Below are 17,095 nucleotides of genomic sequence, written 5' to 3'. Positions count from 1 at the left end.
TATGATATGATATGATATTGTCCTAAAATCCTGTTAAGGATAGTCTCTCAATGACATCATGCTCAAGCAGTGTTCACAACCCTTATTCATAAAAGGAGCAAACCAGACTTGAAAGGTTGCTCCTATGTAAATAGATAATCATCTCAAGGAATTCAGGTTTGTGTAAATAAATATTTCCTGTGTTGTTTTTATTTATTTTTCTGGTTCATTATTTTTCCTGATTGGTTTGTTTTTATCTAAACTTTTAATTATTAGAAAATATAGATTCAGGGGCGCCTGGGTGGCGCAGTCGGTTAAGCGTCCGACTTCAGCCAGGTCACGATCTCACGGTCCGTGAGTTCGAGCCCCGCGTCAGGCTCTGGGCTGATGGCTCGGAGCCTGGAGCCTGTTTCGGATTCTGTGTCTCCCTCTCTCTCTGCCCCTCCCCCGTTCATGCTCTGTCTCTCTCTGTCCCAAAAATAAATAAAAAACGTTGAAAAAAATAAAAAAATAAAAATAAAAAAAAAGAAAGAAAATATAGATTCATAGGTATTTGTAAGAAATAATAGAGATTATGTGTTTGGTTTGTGTTTTTCAGGGACTTGGTCCATTTCATCTAACTTGTCAAATTTATTTGTGTAAAATTATTCACAGTACTTCCTTATTATCCTTTTTCATGTCTGCAAGGTCTATAGTGATAGTTCATGTTTCATTCATGACATTTGTCATTCGTATCTTTTTTCTTCAGTCTTGCTAGAGGCTTGTCAATTTTACTGATTTTTTAAAAGAATCATCTCTTTGCTACATTGACTTTTTTCTATTTTTATGTTTTCAATTTCATTGATTTCTGTATTGTATTTATGCTTTTCTTCTTTCTGTTTGCTTTGAGTTTGTTCTAATCTTTTTTTAAGGAGTGGAAGCCTATTTTCTTTACTTATATTTTTTACTTACTATGCTCTTTCTCCGTTCTTCATGTTCCAAAATTCTTTCTTTTATCATATACTTACTTTTAGAGAGCTTCCTCTCTCCATTATTGTAGGGTGCATCTGCTGACAATAAATTTCCTCTTTTCCTTCATCTGAGAATGTCATGGTTTTCACCTCATTCCTAAAGGATGCTTTTGCTGGGCATAAGATTCTTTGTTAATAGTTCTTTTCTGGGGCGCCTGGGTGGCGCAGTCGGTTAAGCGTCCGACTTCAGCCAGGTCACGATCTCGCGGTCCGTGAGTTCGAGCCCCGCGTCAGGCTCTGGGCTGATGGCTCGGAGCCTGGAGCCTGTTTCCGGTTCTGTGTCTCCCTCTCTCTCTGCCCCTCCCCCGTTCATGCTCTGTCTCTCTCTGTCCCAAAAATAAATAAAAACCGTTGAAAAAAAAAATTAAAAAAAAAAAAAAATAGTTCTTTTCTTTTAACTTCTGACAAAAATTGTGCCACTTCTTTTAGACTACTACTACTACCGTGTTTCTAATTGTTTTTACCCTATAGGGTAAGGCTTTGTTTCTCTTTAGCTTCTTCCAAAAATTTTTCTTTCTTTGTCTTTAATTTTCAGAAATATAATTATGATGTTTCTTGGCATGGAATTCTTTGGCTTTAACCTGTTTGTGGTTTGCTCAGTTTCTTCAGTGTGTAGTCTTTGTCTCTTGCTAAATCCAGGAAGTTATCAGCCATTATTTCTTTGTGTACTTTTTTATCCGCGTCCTCTCTCTCTTCTCCTCCTGGGATTCTGATCACAGCAATGTTAAACCTTTTGTTATAATCTCACAGGTCCCTGACCTTTTGTTTGTTTGTTTGTTTTCACTCTATTTTGTCTCTGTTGTTCAGATTGAGTATTTTTCATTGTCCTATTTCCAAGTTTCTTTCCTTTGCCCTTTTCGTTCTGCTGCTGAGCCCATTCACTGAGCTTTTTGGATTGTTGTATTTCTCAGTTCTAAAAATTCCAATTGATCCTTGTTTATACCTTCTATTTCTTTACTGAAACTTTGTATTTTCTTGCTGAGGCTTTCTTCTCCTTCTCCTTCTCCTTCTCCTTCTCCTTCTCCTTCTCCTTCATCTTCTTCTCCTTTTCCTTCTCCTTCTCCTTTTTCTTCTTCTTCTTCTTCTTCGAGAGAGAGAGAGAGAGAGAGAGAGAAAGAGAGAGAGAGGAAGAGAGAGAGAGAGAGAAAGTGTGCACATGAGGAGGGGCAGAGGGAGAGGGAGAATTTTAAGCCTAGAGAGGATCTCTGCACTCATCGCAGAGCCCAATGCTGGGCTTGATTTCAGGACCATGAGATCAAGACCTGAGCTGAAATCAAGAGTTGACACCTAACTGACTGAACCACCTACACATCCCAACTGAGGCTTTTTTTTTTTCTTTTAATTTATTTCAAGAATTACCGTAATAGCTTGTTGAAACATTTTTATCATGGCTGTTTTAAACTCTTTTTAAGATAATTCTAAAATCTTTGTCCTCTTGGTATTGGCATTTATTGATTGTCTCTTTTTATTCACTTAGAGATCTTCCTAGTTCTTTGATGTTTTATTTTATTTTTTGAGAGACAGAGTTCAAGCAGGGGAGGTACAGAAAGAGAGGGAGACACAGAATCCAAAGCAGGCTGTCAGCACAGAACCCAATGTGGGGCCTGAACCCATGAACGTGAGTCCATGACCTGAGCCAAAGTCAGAAACTCAACCGACTGAGCCACCCAGGCGCTCCTTTCTGGTTCTTTGTATAACAACTGATTTTCTATTGAAATGTGGACATTTTAGTTGTATTTAAGGAGAAGAAAAGGAGAAAATACAACTACTCCATCTTCTCAGATGTGGATTTCTGTAATTCTAAATATCTTTTAAAACAGGTATTTTATATATTTTTCTCTTTTAGGAAGGAATACTTATAAGAAAGTTGTTTATTAGAGATAACTTTATATATGTATGTATGTATGCATATTATACATATGCATATATGTATAATGCGCACATATATATGCATATATATATAATATTGAGTGATTCAGATTCAAATATATGCAGATATATATAATATTGAGTGATTCAGATTCAAATAGAGTTGTGATTTATAAATATGTATGTTAATAATTTTTTTAAAAGTACATTAATCAATCCCGTATTTCATCGCAGGACACTGAAAGAATTCTGGAAAAAGACATGTATTAATTTCATATGTACAAAGTTTTTATTATTTTGTAATATCTTTCTATTTCATATCTTAGTTTTTTCTGATTTCTTTTTCTAATATTCTTGATAGGTATAGATCTACGCAAAAATGCATATGTATATATATTACTTATATATGTAATTTTTCCTATTACCAAATACTAGCATCAACATGATTTGATCATTTTATTCTACTCTTATTTTCACAGAAGATTACTCATTAATAACTAAAATTTTAGGATGTTGTGAATATTGCTGAATAAATATTAGCTACTCTATTTTAATCTCTATTTGAACAATTGCATCAATTTCATTAAGTATGTTTTGTGTTGCACAATTTATTTTAAGGAGAGGAAAATCTATGGCATTTTCAAATTTCAATGCCAGTGTTTATTAGAAAGGATGACTATTTGTGTCCTTAAAATTTTAAAATAAGCATAACTATTTGTATCAGATTTTTCTAGTTAGAATACCATCCAAGGAGAAATCCTTTTGGAATTATTTTTAATAGCCATTTCTGTGATTTTCACATGTTTCTCTTATGTCCTATACCATTTAGTGTGGGGGGGGCATAATACTAGTAATATAATTATGAATTTGAAAATAGAAGTGATTCAACGATTTATGGTAAGCTGGAATGTGAAAGGTGTCTATAGTCTCTCCTAGTTAAATACATGTCTACATGGTGAGGGTTTTTTTCTTCTTCTGATTTTAAAAACACTGCTACTTCATTTTTTTAAAATTCAGTGGTATAAGCTGTAGCCTTTTTCACATTAAAGTGTCACAGTGCCTCAGGGGAAGAAATGGTACTTCTCAGATTCCTACTGGGAACGCCTGCTCTTTTGAATTCTCATCTGTTTCTCACAATCTCAGAGCTGGAAGGAATCTCAGAGGTTATCGTATGCCTAACTTATACATGAGTGTAGTAACTCAATGACACTCCAATCTTTCCATATTAAATCTTGTATACTTTAGGGAAGAAATAGTAAGTTTATCTCCTCCTACAGAAGTATCACTGACTAGATCATAGCCTGTGGAGAATCCGTGGCCAATGACACAATTTTTAAAGAAAATTTACAAACTGATTTTATGATTTTAATATTTTCATAATCCCTTTCATCAGTTCCTAAGGCTAAGACATGTTCTTTTTGAGCTTTAATATAAAGAAAGTGTAAATTTATTGCCAGTAATGTTTTGCCCCACCACTCGTATCAAAGGCTTCCTGAAAAGGCTGAGTAATTACTAATATAAAATTGTCACATTGATATTTATAGGATAGGTTCCATTCAATATCAGTATCCAGCCACATAAGCATTCATAGTCATCCTTAAACTTAAATAAGCTTAATTTTATACACATAATAAACATTTCCGTGTTAAGTATTATAGGCCTTAAATAACTCCTTCTTGCTTACAGGATTAATTACAAACTTTTTATTACATATAAAAATGTCCACTTTTTTTGAAATGTCCACTTCCTTCTCTCTCCTTCTGCAGTCTTGTGGAAACTCCTAAAATCATGAACCAGATCATGCTTTATGATACTTCCATGACTATATGCAATTTGTTGCTTTAGTCCAGAATGCTCTTTATATGCATAGCAATCTCAATGTAGCTCATCTCCTCTATAAAGCTTTTTCTGACCATTTCATCCTGTGTGGGATTGAGCCGCCTCCCTTTTGTCTGCACTGTACTTGACCTAGAAAGACTTTCTGTCATAGTACCTAGAATTCAGTTCACTGCCCATGTGTAATTGGATGACTATGACTTTCTTGAAAGCAAAGCTTGTTGTCAAATCTCCCCTTCCTTTACAAAAAAAAAAAAAAAAAAAAAAAAAAATGGCCCACAGCTAATGGTTTCACATAGTCCATAGCATTAAGTATATTCATACTGGTTTTACCTAACATTCTATAGCTGTAAGTTGAGAAGATCTCACCCTTTCTCCCCACTTCTAAGGAGGACTTTTAAAAAATCCAGAGAAGGCTGAAACACTTTATTATTAACACTTTATTATTTAAGGCACCTAGATTTATTGAAAAATAAAGATATAGAGTAATAAAAATGTCTTTCTTTCTCAATCTAGTCATTTAATTTCTGTGACTATGTATTGGCAATAAGTCTAATTTTATTTGGAAGTCATATCAAAAGTATGAACGTTTGTTTTACAATCCTCTCTCCGCTCCATGGCCTTGTTGATTGGTACATGTCTTCAGATACCGTTACCTATGTCTCACATCCACTTGGTCCCGACTGTAGCTTCACAAAACACAGTTTTAGGAGAAAGGTGGCCTCTGTATTAGGTTTGTCATCAGTAGTAGGATTCTACACAGCTCATCCCCAAATGCTCAGTTTGGGGAAGTAGAATATCTGACCTTTAAGTTGAAGAATGACACTCATCATTTTATTATTTCATTTGTTAAAATGTAACATGTATTTTAACAGAAGTTTATTTTTGAAACAAAGTTCAGTGTTGCCATTGACCTGCAAAAGTACTTTTTTTAAAATTAGTAACTATTTAAGTAAAGATATTCATGCAGACACAAAGGCTTTTATTTATTGCATTTATTTTTCTACTATTTTAATAACTGACTTTTAGGCAAACCTCTAATGTTTTGTATTATTCTTTCAAAAGAGGTTATCAGTATTATTAGAAAGATTAACCAGTATTTACTCTAGCTAATAATTTTTATTATGTTGCACTAAGATGAGTTTGTGTGTAAATAATTTAACTAAGAAAAACTCTCCTTTTCATTTGAAAACAGAAAGACATTGACGAACTTGATGATATTCTCACATCCATATTCAAGCATGAAATACCATATTATGAATTTCAATCGTTCCAACCTAACATCAATCCTCAAAAAGAATGTGAGTATTTTCCAACTGCATCAATTATTTACTCTGTGCAACTGTTTAAATATTATCTCTAAGAATATAGGTAGCTGCATTGTTGACTTTAGCCAATTCCTATCCCCTGGCGAGAGAGCACATTTATAATAAACTTCTAACGGTCCATTTGGTAAATTTTTACTTTTTTTTATCTCAAGCCCTAAAAATGTGCATAATTTTTAAAATCAGCGAACCTACTTCCTGATTTTTATTCTAAGGAAATGTTTAGATAATTGGTAATGGAGATTATTCATCATAGCATTATTTATAATTACCAAAGGTAAAAATAACTTAATCTTCCAAACATTGGTAATTGATTAAATAAATTTTGGCACATCCATTAATGCAACCATCATAAACAACTTTTATTGTGAATTGATTTGCTGGCTGGAATGACACCTTGATGTATACTTAATTGAATAAAAGCAGGGTACATAGCAGTAGATAGAGTATGATTTGCTGCTTAAAATAGTACATATGTTTGGGGCACCTGGGTGGCTAAGTAGGTTAAGCATTGGCTCAGGTCATGATCTCAGGGTTGGTGGGTTCAAGCCCCATGTGGGGCTCCGTGCTGACAGCTCAGAGCCTGGAGCCTACTTCAGATTCTGTGTCTCCTCTCTCTCTGCCTCTCCCCTGCTCGCACTTGCCTCTCTCTCAAAAATAAACATTAAAAAATAATTTAAAACAGTAGTATGTATGTTTATATATGTATATTATATGTATATGGAGAGAGAGAGAGAGAGAGATGGTCTGGACAGACAGGCACCTGTTAACAATAGTTATGTTTAGTTGTGCAATTTCAGGTAGTACATCTTTTTTTTTTTCATTTTACTTTCTTTATCTGTGTTTTCTACAATGATTGTATTATTTGTGTCATAAGAAGAAATATACATATACATATGGAGAAAAGTATATAAAGGAGCTACTATGAGAAAAATCATACTTCTACATTTTATCATGAACTCAGCAGTGTATTTTCAAAATTGCCTGCTCCTACATAGTTTGTTGACACGCTGTTTATAATTCGCTTATATACCCAGTATGTGCCAAACACTATGATAGGGATGTAATGATGCATAAGACAGGCATGGAGCTAAAGAATATGAAAGGTCTAGTGCAGGTATACTGTAAGACTATTTAGCAGAGGCTTTTTCTGTACTTTCTGTGCTGTTTGAGGCAATTTTTTCATCAGGCTGGCAAGCCTCAGGGAAGCAGGAAGAAAAGAATAGAAGTCTTAAGGCACAGCCATTTGTGTTTTACCTCCATGTGCAAGAACCTGTAAGATGTTTACATTATGAGTTTGCATTATCCGGAAGGGGTAATAATGCACTAGTTTTGAATAAGTAATCTTGTGAGAGTGGTGAAAACTTACTTTAATATTTCCACATACATTTGAACAATATATAACTCACAAAGGTTAGACCTGAAGTTAGGATAGAAAAGAAACATAACATGATTTCTCACTTAAGACGCTCATCATTTAATTGGGAAAACGAGAGAATTTGTAAGTCATAATAGAAACAATGTACTAAACTCTATGGAATTGATTACATCAACAATAGAATTTTAGAGAAAAGCTGTATTATTTTTCAGGACGTGCTTCATAAAGGAGGTAGGATTTTACATGGGTCTTGAATGATGTGTTCCGGTGAGGAAAGAGAAAGGGAACAGAAAAATTCTAGGCTTAAGAAAGTGCATGGAAAGGTATGAGGATGGGATTATGACACAGTTTTAACAAGTTCCTTCAGCGTTGTATTTCTTTAGGTTTGTGGAATAAGAATTGTGAGATTGGAGAGGATGGTATAGTCCTTCACTTTTATGGGTTAAGAATTCTAGTTAAGTTTAAAACTGCTTCTCAATATCTAGCTTAGGTTATACAATGTGAATTTTAGAGTTAGAAAGGATGGAAGAGTTATCATCCCTTATTTTCACAGAAAAAGAATTCTGGGGGGCGCCTGGGTGGCGAAGTCGGTTAAGCGTCCGACTTCAGCTCAGGTCATGATCTCATGGTCCGTGAGTTCGAGCCCCGCGTCGGGCTCTGGGCTGACAGCTCGGAGCCTGGAGCCTGTTTCGGATTCTGTGTCTCCCTCTCTCTTTCTGACCCTCCCCCGTTCATGCTCTGTCTCTCTCTGTCTCAAAAATAAATAAAACGTTAAAAAAAAAAAAAGAAAAAAGAAAAAGAATTCTGGATGGGTTAAATCAGAGTTCCTGGTAATGTGGAAGGAGTCCAGCTTCTGTTTTTCTGATAAACTTCCAGGTAAAGCAGATGCTGATGCTGCTAGACCTTTCACAAAGTGTTAAGGGTTTAGAGCAGTGGTTCTTGAACTTGGTGCGTATTATAATTAGCTGAGGAGCTTTTAGAACCTTTGATGCCTAAACCATACATCCCCATTAATGAAGAATCTGGGATGGGATCTTTGGCGTAAAGAAAATATTACTCTCTCTTTACAGAGGTTGGAAAGTTAGTAGCATGTAAAAGTTTTAAACCATTATTAAAATTTAATGATGAACCTGTATTTGAAAAATATTTTTATAGAACAATTGCATTTTTGAAAAGAAGCTACAAGGGGAAAGTTCAATATAATCTAAGTGATTCGTTCAGATCCCTCATTACTGAGTATTGCTAGATGATAGATGCTATTAAACCTATAATGGAAGCAAAAAACCTTAATAACATCAAGCTTTCATTCCTAGTAGAAGTACAGAATAACAAAATGCAAATCACAGAACAAAAATATGCAAAATGGACATGAATATGACTGAACTCATGTATTTCTTGCCTCCTTGGCCTCATAATCTTGCATTAGTGTCAGCTTCAAAATATTTGGAGTTTAAGGGGCACCTGGGTGGCTCAGTCAGTTAACTGTCTGACCCTTGATTTTGGCTCAGGTCATGATCTCATGGTTGGTGAGTTCAAGGCGTGTTAGGCTCTGCACAGACAGATTCTCTCCCTCTCTCTCTCTCTCTCTGTCTCTCTCTCTCCCCCTCTCTCTCTGCTCCTCCCCTGCTCGTGCTCTCCCACTCTCAAAATAGATAAATAAACTTAAAAATATATATTTCTTGTCCTTAAGACCTTGCACCATATTTTTATTAATTTATTTTTATTTTTTTATATAATTTCTCATCAAGTTAGCTAATGTACAGTGTATACAGTGTGCTCTTGGTTCTGGGGGTAGATTCCCATGATTCATCACTTGTATACAAACCCAGTGCTCATCCCAACAAGTGCCCTTCTCAGTGGCCATCACCCATTTTCCCCTCTCCCCCGCCTCCCGCATGACTCTCTCGGTTTGTTCTCTGTATTTATGAATCGCTTATGGTTTGCCTCCCTCTCTGTTTGAAACTATTTTTTCCCCTTCCCTTCCTCCATGGTCTTCTTTTAAGTTTCTCAAGTTCTACATATAAGTGAAAACATGATATTTGTCTTTCGCTGACTGACTGATTTCACTTACCATAACACCCTCCAGTTCCATCCACATTGTTGCAAATGGCTGGATTTTTCTTTCTTATTGCCAAGTAGTATTCCATTGTATATATAAACCACATCTTCTTTATCCATTCATCAGTTGATGAACACTTTGGCTCTTTCCATAATTTGGCTATTGTTGAAAGCACTGCTATAAACATTGGGGTACATGTGCCCCTATGAATTAACACTCCTGTATGCTTTGGATAAATTCCTAGTAGTGCTATTATTGCTCAGTCATAGGGTAGTTCTATTTCTAATTTTTTGAGGAAACTCCACACTGTTTTCCAGAGCGGCTGCACCAGTTTGCATTCCCACCAGCAGTGCAGGAGGGTTCCCATTTGTCCATATCCTCACCAACATCTGTTGTTTCCAGAGTTGTTAATTTTAGCCACTCTGACTGGTGTGAGGTAGTATCTCAGTGTGGCTTTGATTTGTGTTTCCCTGATGACGAGTGATGTTGAGCATCTTTTCATATGTCTGCTGGCCACCTAGATGTCTTCTTTGGAAAAGTGTCTATTCATGTCTTCTGCCCATTTCTTCACTGGATTATTTGCTTTTCAGAGATTGAGTTTGTTAAGTTCTTCATAGATTTTGGATATTAACTTTTTATCTGATATGTCATTTGCAAATATCTTCTCCCATTCTGTCAGTTGCCTTTTAATTTTGTTGATTGTTTTCTTTGCAGTGTAGAAGATTTTTATCTTGATGAGGTCCCAATAGTTCATTTTTGTTTTTAATTCCCTTGCCTTTGGAGATGTGTTAAGTAAGAAACTTCTGTGGCTGAGATTAGAGAGGTTTTTTTCCTGCTTTCTCCTCTAGGGGTTTGATGGTTTCCTGTCTCACATTCAGGTCCCTCATCCATTTTGAGTTTGTTTTTGTGAATGGTGTAAGGAAGTAGTCTAGTTTCATTCTTCTGCATGTTGCTGTCCAGTTCTCCCAGCATCATTTGCTAAAGAAACTGTCTATTTCCATGGGATACTCTTCCCTGCTTTGTCAAAGATTAGTTGGCCATGCATTTGTAGGTCTAGTTCTGGGTCCTCTATTCTGTTCCAGTGTTTTGTGTGTCTGTTTTTGTGCCAATACCATACTGTCTCAAAGATTATAGGTTTGTAGTAGAAGCTAAAGTCCAGGATTGTGATGCCTCCCTCTTTGGTTTTCTTTTTCAACATTACTTTGGCTACTCAGGGTCTTGTGTGGTTCCATACAAATTTTAGGATTGTTTGTTCTAGCTTTGAGATGAATGCCAGTGCAATTTCAATTGGGATTGCATTGAATGTGTAGATTGCTTTGGGTAATATTGGTATTTTAACAATATTTGTTCTTCCAGTCCATGAGCAGGGAATGTTTTTCCATTTCTTTGTGTCTTCTTCAATTTCCTTCACAAGTTTTCTATAGTTTTCAGCATAATATCTTTCACATCTTTGGTTAGGTTTATTCCTAGGTATTTTATGGTTCTCAGTGCAATTGTAAATTGGATTGATTTCTTGATTTCTCTTCCTGTTGCTTCATTATAGATGTATAGAAATGCAAACAATTTCTATACATTGATTTTGTATCCTGTGACTTTGCTGAATTCGTCAGTTCTAGCAGCTTTTTGGGGGAGTCTTTTGGATTTTCCATGTAAAGTATCATGTCATCTGCAAAAAGTGAAAGTTTGACTTCTTCTTTGTCAATTTGAAAGCCTTTTATTTCATTTTGTTGTCTGATTGCTGAGGCTAAGACTTCCAACACTATGTTAAACAACAGTGGTGAGAGTGGACATCCCTATCATGTTCCTGATCTCAGGGGGAAAGCTCTCAGTTTGAGGATGATATTAGCTGCAGGCTTTTCATATATGGTGTTTATGATGTTAAGGTATGTTCCTTCTATCTAGATTTTCTTGAGGGTTCTTATTAAGAAAGGATGCTGTATTTTGTCAAATGCCTTTTCTGCATCTATTGACAGGATCATGCGGTTCTTGTCCTTCCTTTTATTGATGTGATGTATCATGTAGATTGATTTGCAAATATTGAACCAGCTCTGCAGCCCAGGAATGAATCCCATTTGATCATGGTGAATAATTCTTTTAATACACTGTTGAACTCAATTTGCTATTATCTTGTTGAGAATTTTTACATCGATGTTCATCAGGGATACAGGCCTGTAATTCTCCTTTTTAGTGGGGTTTCTATCTGGTTTGGGAATCAAGGTAATGCTGGCTTCACAGAATGAGTCCAGAAGTTTTCCTTCCATTTCTATTTTTCAGAACAGCTTGAGAAGGATAGGTATTAACTCTGTTTTAGATGTCTGGTTGAATTCCCCTGGGAAGCCATCTGGCCCAGGACTCATTTGGTGGGAGATTTTTGATAACTGATTCAATTTCTTCACTGGTTATGGGTCTGTTCAAATTTTTTATTTCTTCCTGTTTGAGTTTTGGTAGTGTGTGGGTGTCTTGGAATTTGTCCATTTCTTCCAGGTTGTCTAGTTGGTTGGCATATAATTTTTCATAGTATTCTCTAATAATTGTTTGTATTTCTGTGATGTTCATTGTGATCTGTTCCTTTCAGTTGTGATTTTATCCATCCTCTCCCTTTTCTTTTTGAGAAGTCTGGCTAGGGGTTTATCAATTTTGTTTATCTTTTCAAAACACCAGGTCTTAGATTTATTGATCTGTTCTGTTTTTATTTTTGTTGTTGTTGTTGTTTTTGGATTCTATACAGTTTACTCCTGCTCTAACCTTTATTATTCTCTTCTTCTGCTGGCTTTGGGGTTTCTTTGCTGTTCTGCTGCTAGTTCCTTTAGGCGTGCTATTAGGTTTTGTATTTGGGATTTTTCTTGTCTGTTGAGATAGGCATGGACTGCAATGTATTTTCCTCTTAAGACTGCCTTTGTTGCATCCCAAAGATTTTGGACTGTCATGTGTTCATTTTCATTTGCTTTCATGTATTTTTAAATTTTGTCTTTAATTGCCTGGCTGACCCATTCATTCTTTAGTAGGATGTTCTTTAACATCCATGCATTTGGAGGCTTTCCTAATTTTTTCTTGTGGTTGATTTTAAGTTTCATAACATTGTGTTCTGAAAATATGTATGGTATGATCTCAATTCTTTTATATTTATTGAGGGCTGTTTTGTGACCCAGTATGTGATCTATCTTGAAGAATGTTCCATGTGCACTCAAGAATAATGTGTATTCCACTTCTTTTGGATGAAAAGTTCTAAATATATCTGTCAAGTCTATCTGGTCCAGTGTATCATTCAAGACCATTGTTTCTTGATTGATTTTCTGCTTAAATGATCTGTCCATTGTTGTATGTGGAGTATTAAAGTCCCCTTCAGTTACCATATTCTTATCAATAAGATTGCTTATGTTTGTGATTGATTTATATATTTGGGTACTCTCAAGTTGGGAGCATACACATTTACAACTGTTAACTCTTCTTGATGGATAGACCCTGTGATTATGATATAATGCCCTTCTTCATCTCTTGTTACAGCCTTTTGTTTAAAATCTAGTTTGTATGATATAAGTATGGCTACTCCACCTTTCTTTTGACTTCCAGTAGCATGATAGATGGTTCTGCATCCACTCACTTTCAATTTGAATGTGTCCTAAGGTCTAAAATGGGTCTCTTATAGACAGCATATAGATGGATCTTATTTTTTTATCCATTCTTATACTCTATGCATTTTGATTGGAGCATTTAGTCTGTTTACATTCAAACTTACTATCAGAAGATATGGATTTAGTGTCATTGTGTTATCTGTAGATTTCATGCTTGTGGTGATGTCTCTGGTCCTTTGTAGTCTTTGCAGCATTCCACTCACAGAGTCCCCCTTAGGATCTCTTGCAGGGCTGGTTTAGTGGTCATGAACTCCATCAGTTCTTGTTGTCTGGAAAAGCCTATATTTCTCGTTCTATTCTGAATGACATCATTGTTGAATAAAAGATTCTTGGCTGCATATTTTTCCTGTTCAGCACATTAAATATTTCCTGCCACTCCCTTCAGGCCTGCCGAGTTTCAGTGGATAGGTCTGCTACCCTTACGTGTCCACCTTTGTAGATTAAGGCCATTTGTCCCTAGCTGCTTTCAGAATTCTCTCTTTATCTTTGTATTTTGCCAGTCTCACTATGATATGCAGTGGAGTTGACCTATTACTGTTAAATCTGAAGGGAGTTCTCTGTGCCTTCTGCAGTTGGATGTCTGCTTCCTTGCCCAGATTAGGGAAATTCTCAGCTATCATTTGTTCATGTAAACCTTCTGCCCGTTTCTCTCTCTTCTTCTTCTGGAACTCCTATGATATGGATGTTATTATGTTTCATTGAATCACTTAGTTCTCTAATTTTCCCCTCATGGCCTAGTATTTTCTTATACCCCTTTTTCTCAGCTTCATCATTTTCCATAATTTTATCTTCTATTTCACTACACTCTCCTCAGCCTCTTCCATCCTTGCTGTCACTCCATCTAGTTTGTTTTACATCTCTATTTCAGCATTTCTTAATTTGTCATGACTATTTCTTAATTCCTTGTTCTCTGCAGCAGTAGATTCTCTGCTGTCTTCTATGCTTTTTTCAAGCCCAGCTATTAATCTTATACTATTATTCTAAATTCTTGCTCAGATATATCCTTTATATCTGCTTTGAGAAATTCTCTAGCTTTCATTTTTCCTGGAATTTCTTCTGAGGAGAATTCTTCCATTTTGTCATTTTGGCTAGTTTCCTGTCCCTCAGGTGTTTTAATAGCTTGCTATGTGTCCTGCATCTGTGAGCACTACTGTATTATGAAGGGGCCATATGCTGTCCAGGGCCTGGCCTTTCAGGAGGTATTTTTGGAGTGTGTTGCATGTTCTCTGTTGTTGTGACTCTGGTTGCTTTATCTTCCTACTGGTAATGGTGGTTTGGACCTTCCACCAGGTGTGCTTTGATTTGTTCTTTGAAGTAACCCTGGAAAAAATTTTAAAAAGGCTGGGGTGGTGGAAGAGACCTTATCCCATGCAAAGGGAGAAATGGCAGGGGTGGGGGAAAAGAAAAAAAATTGACCAGGCAGAGAGTCAGAGAAACTATACAGCTTAATCCAGAGAGAGAGAGAGAGAGGAAAATAAAGAAGAAGAAGATATAGAAGAGGTTTAAAAAGAATAGATTAAAAATCTCTGCTTAAACAAACCAACAAGCAGAACAACCAGACGAGAGAAGGGAAGAAATAAGAGGAAGAAAAAGAATGGGGGGGGGGGCGGAATACATATATATATATATATAGAGAGAGAGAGACAGAGAGAGAGAGAGAGAGAGACCAAGAATCAAATCAGAAAATGTACCACACTGGACTGATATCTGATGGTGCCTTGGAACCAGTGGCTGCCGGAAGAGAGGCTGTCTGGTTCAGTCAGTTTCAATCTTGCTCTGTTAGATATGCAGTTACCAGGCACAGAGAGGCATAGTTTGGTGTAGAAAGGGCCTGCTGTCTGTTCCTTAAACGCCACCTTGTTGGTGATGGGGAGAAAAATGGTGACACCCCAGTCTCTCCTCCCCGGACGGGGTGTCCTAAACCACTCTGTTCAGGCCATTCTCACAGCACCACGCAGGTGTGAGGAGGCCAGTTTGTCCCACTCTAGTCTCCTGCGCCTCCCAAGTGCTTGGCTGGATTCAAACCCGGATGTGTAAAAGGATCCTGCTCTGCATACCCCAATTCCGGGGAGTGCCACTCCACCCAGCTAACAATTGTGTCTGGCCACCAGGCGCCTGCAGGGTCTTTTGTCCTTGGAGCAGCTATTTGCCTTCTTCCCACAGCACTCAAGGGAGGGGATTGCTCTCTTTGACTGAGCCTCTGAGCTGGGTACCAAGCCTGGGGCTGCCTCTCTTCCTCCCCAGGTGCACACACAGAGCTGCAGGCCCCAGATCAGAGAAAGCCCTGCGGTTAGAAATTGGTTCTTTCTCCGTTTTCCATTCCCTGATCTGTGGTTTTTCTCTTGTCCAAATACAATCCTACACTTCCACATCCTCTCTTTCTCTTCCTTTTGTCTCCCCACAGAAGGGTATCCCTTCCCTCCATTCCTATGCTGCCTATTTTATCTCTCCCAGTTTTCAGTCATGCACCTATGACCCGCCAAGTGGCTCTGTGGGCCCCTGGAGATGTTTCTGCCACTCTGTAGCCTGGATTCCTGTAATTCCAAGTCTTCTGGCCTCAATACTGCTGGGTTTGAGGGACGAGGGAATTTCGAGTCCCCCTAGTTCTCCGCCATGTTGATTCCTGTGTCTCTTGCACCATATTTTTATAGTGTTGACGTTAAATTCATGATAAGATTTGAGAGGCTTTTATATCTAATGTGGAATTAATTGAACAAGAGAGTTTGGGAAAGAAATGTTAGGTTGCTAAGAACTTCCATAGAAACACTTCTAGAGATGCACTGAGAGGTAAATTTAACAAACAATCAGGTATTATTCCAGATGTCTGTCCCTGAGGACGATTCTATAATTACTTGCTGAAGTTTTTTTCTTTATTCAAAATTTATTATTTATTACTCCATATTTTAGCTGAAAAAAATTGGAGGTTAGGACACAGTGGAGAAGATAGTCATAAGGAATCGATAGGGTACACTTGGTATTGACTTACCCTAATGGTGAGCCATGGAAATTACACACAGATATCTATGGTTCTTTGAAACTGTGGCCATAATGCTGTATTAATCAAAACTGTTGTATTGTTGCACCATCCTCTTTTCTTTTCAAGTTGACTTTAGTAAATTCTGGGTTTAGTTCCCTGTCACTTCATTTAGAATAAGTAAAATGCTCTCTGTGCCATTATGTCTTGCTCATTTTCACTCCTGTCTGCCAGTCTGACAGGTGTGAAATGATATCTTTAATTAATATTGTTATTACTAATATAGCTGTGCATCTTTTATTCTATTTGAAGTTTTATTTTTCTCCAGTGAATTTCCATTTCATAGACTTCATGCATTTCTAATGACCACTATCTTTTTCTTATTGAATTTGGGATTTCTTTTTTCGTTTTCAGTATGTATATGCTGGATACTAACTATTTGCCAGTTTTATACATTGCACATATCTACTTAATTTGTTCCTTGTTTTTCAGTTTGTATGGTATTTTATGTAAGCATATAATTAAATTCATTATAAAACTTGATATCTATTAGAGCTGATCTCCACCTCCACTTAAAATTAACTTTGCTCTTCTTTTTCCTTTATTTATCCTTGATATTAGGATCCACTGGTCAAATTCCATCAAAACCCCTAATAAAATTGAAGTAAAATTATTTCTAACAATGTTTACTTCTCAGGTTGCTGTAAGATTGTATATTTTTCTAAGAAATAAAGATAAATTTATTTTACCCTTGACAACATGAAAAATACTTTAAAATATGTAAACCATGACAAAAGAGGGAATCTAGGAAATCTCTTTGAGAAACCGAGAATAGAACAGAGAAGATGTTTGCCCCAGACATTCTTTGTATAGCTTTCTGTAAGGTTCACTTCAGTTTCCCCAGCTACCCACTCTCATTTATTTGATCCAAGCCCCCATTCTTTCTTGTATTTAGCATTTTGCTTAAACTTCAGTGGACATCAGAATTACTTGAAAAGTTTGTTAAAATCCAGATTTGCAGGCTCTACTCAGA

General features: G+C 36.6%; 1 protein-coding gene across 1 annotated transcript in view; it reads left to right on the top strand.

Annotated features, from left to right (window-relative positions):
* BANK1 (B cell scaffold protein with ankyrin repeats 1) overlaps nt 1-17,095 on the top strand; it is a 309,831-nt gene that overhangs the window by 116,465 nt on the left and 176,271 nt on the right. The window contains exon 6 of the mRNA XM_058721799.1: nt 5,890-5,995. Within this exon, the coding sequence (XP_058577782.1) occupies nt 5,890-5,995 (106 nt within the window). The remainder of the gene's footprint in view (nt 1-5,889; nt 5,996-17,095) is intronic.

Source organism: Neofelis nebulosa, chromosome 3, assembly GCF_028018385.1.
Source record: "Neofelis nebulosa isolate mNeoNeb1 chromosome 3, mNeoNeb1.pri, whole genome shotgun sequence".
In the NCBI taxonomy this organism is placed as follows: domain Eukaryota; kingdom Metazoa; phylum Chordata; class Mammalia; order Carnivora; family Felidae; genus Neofelis; species Neofelis nebulosa.
The sequence above is the reverse complement of the archived record's forward strand: the minus strand, read 5'-3'. Positions and strand labels throughout refer to the sequence as shown.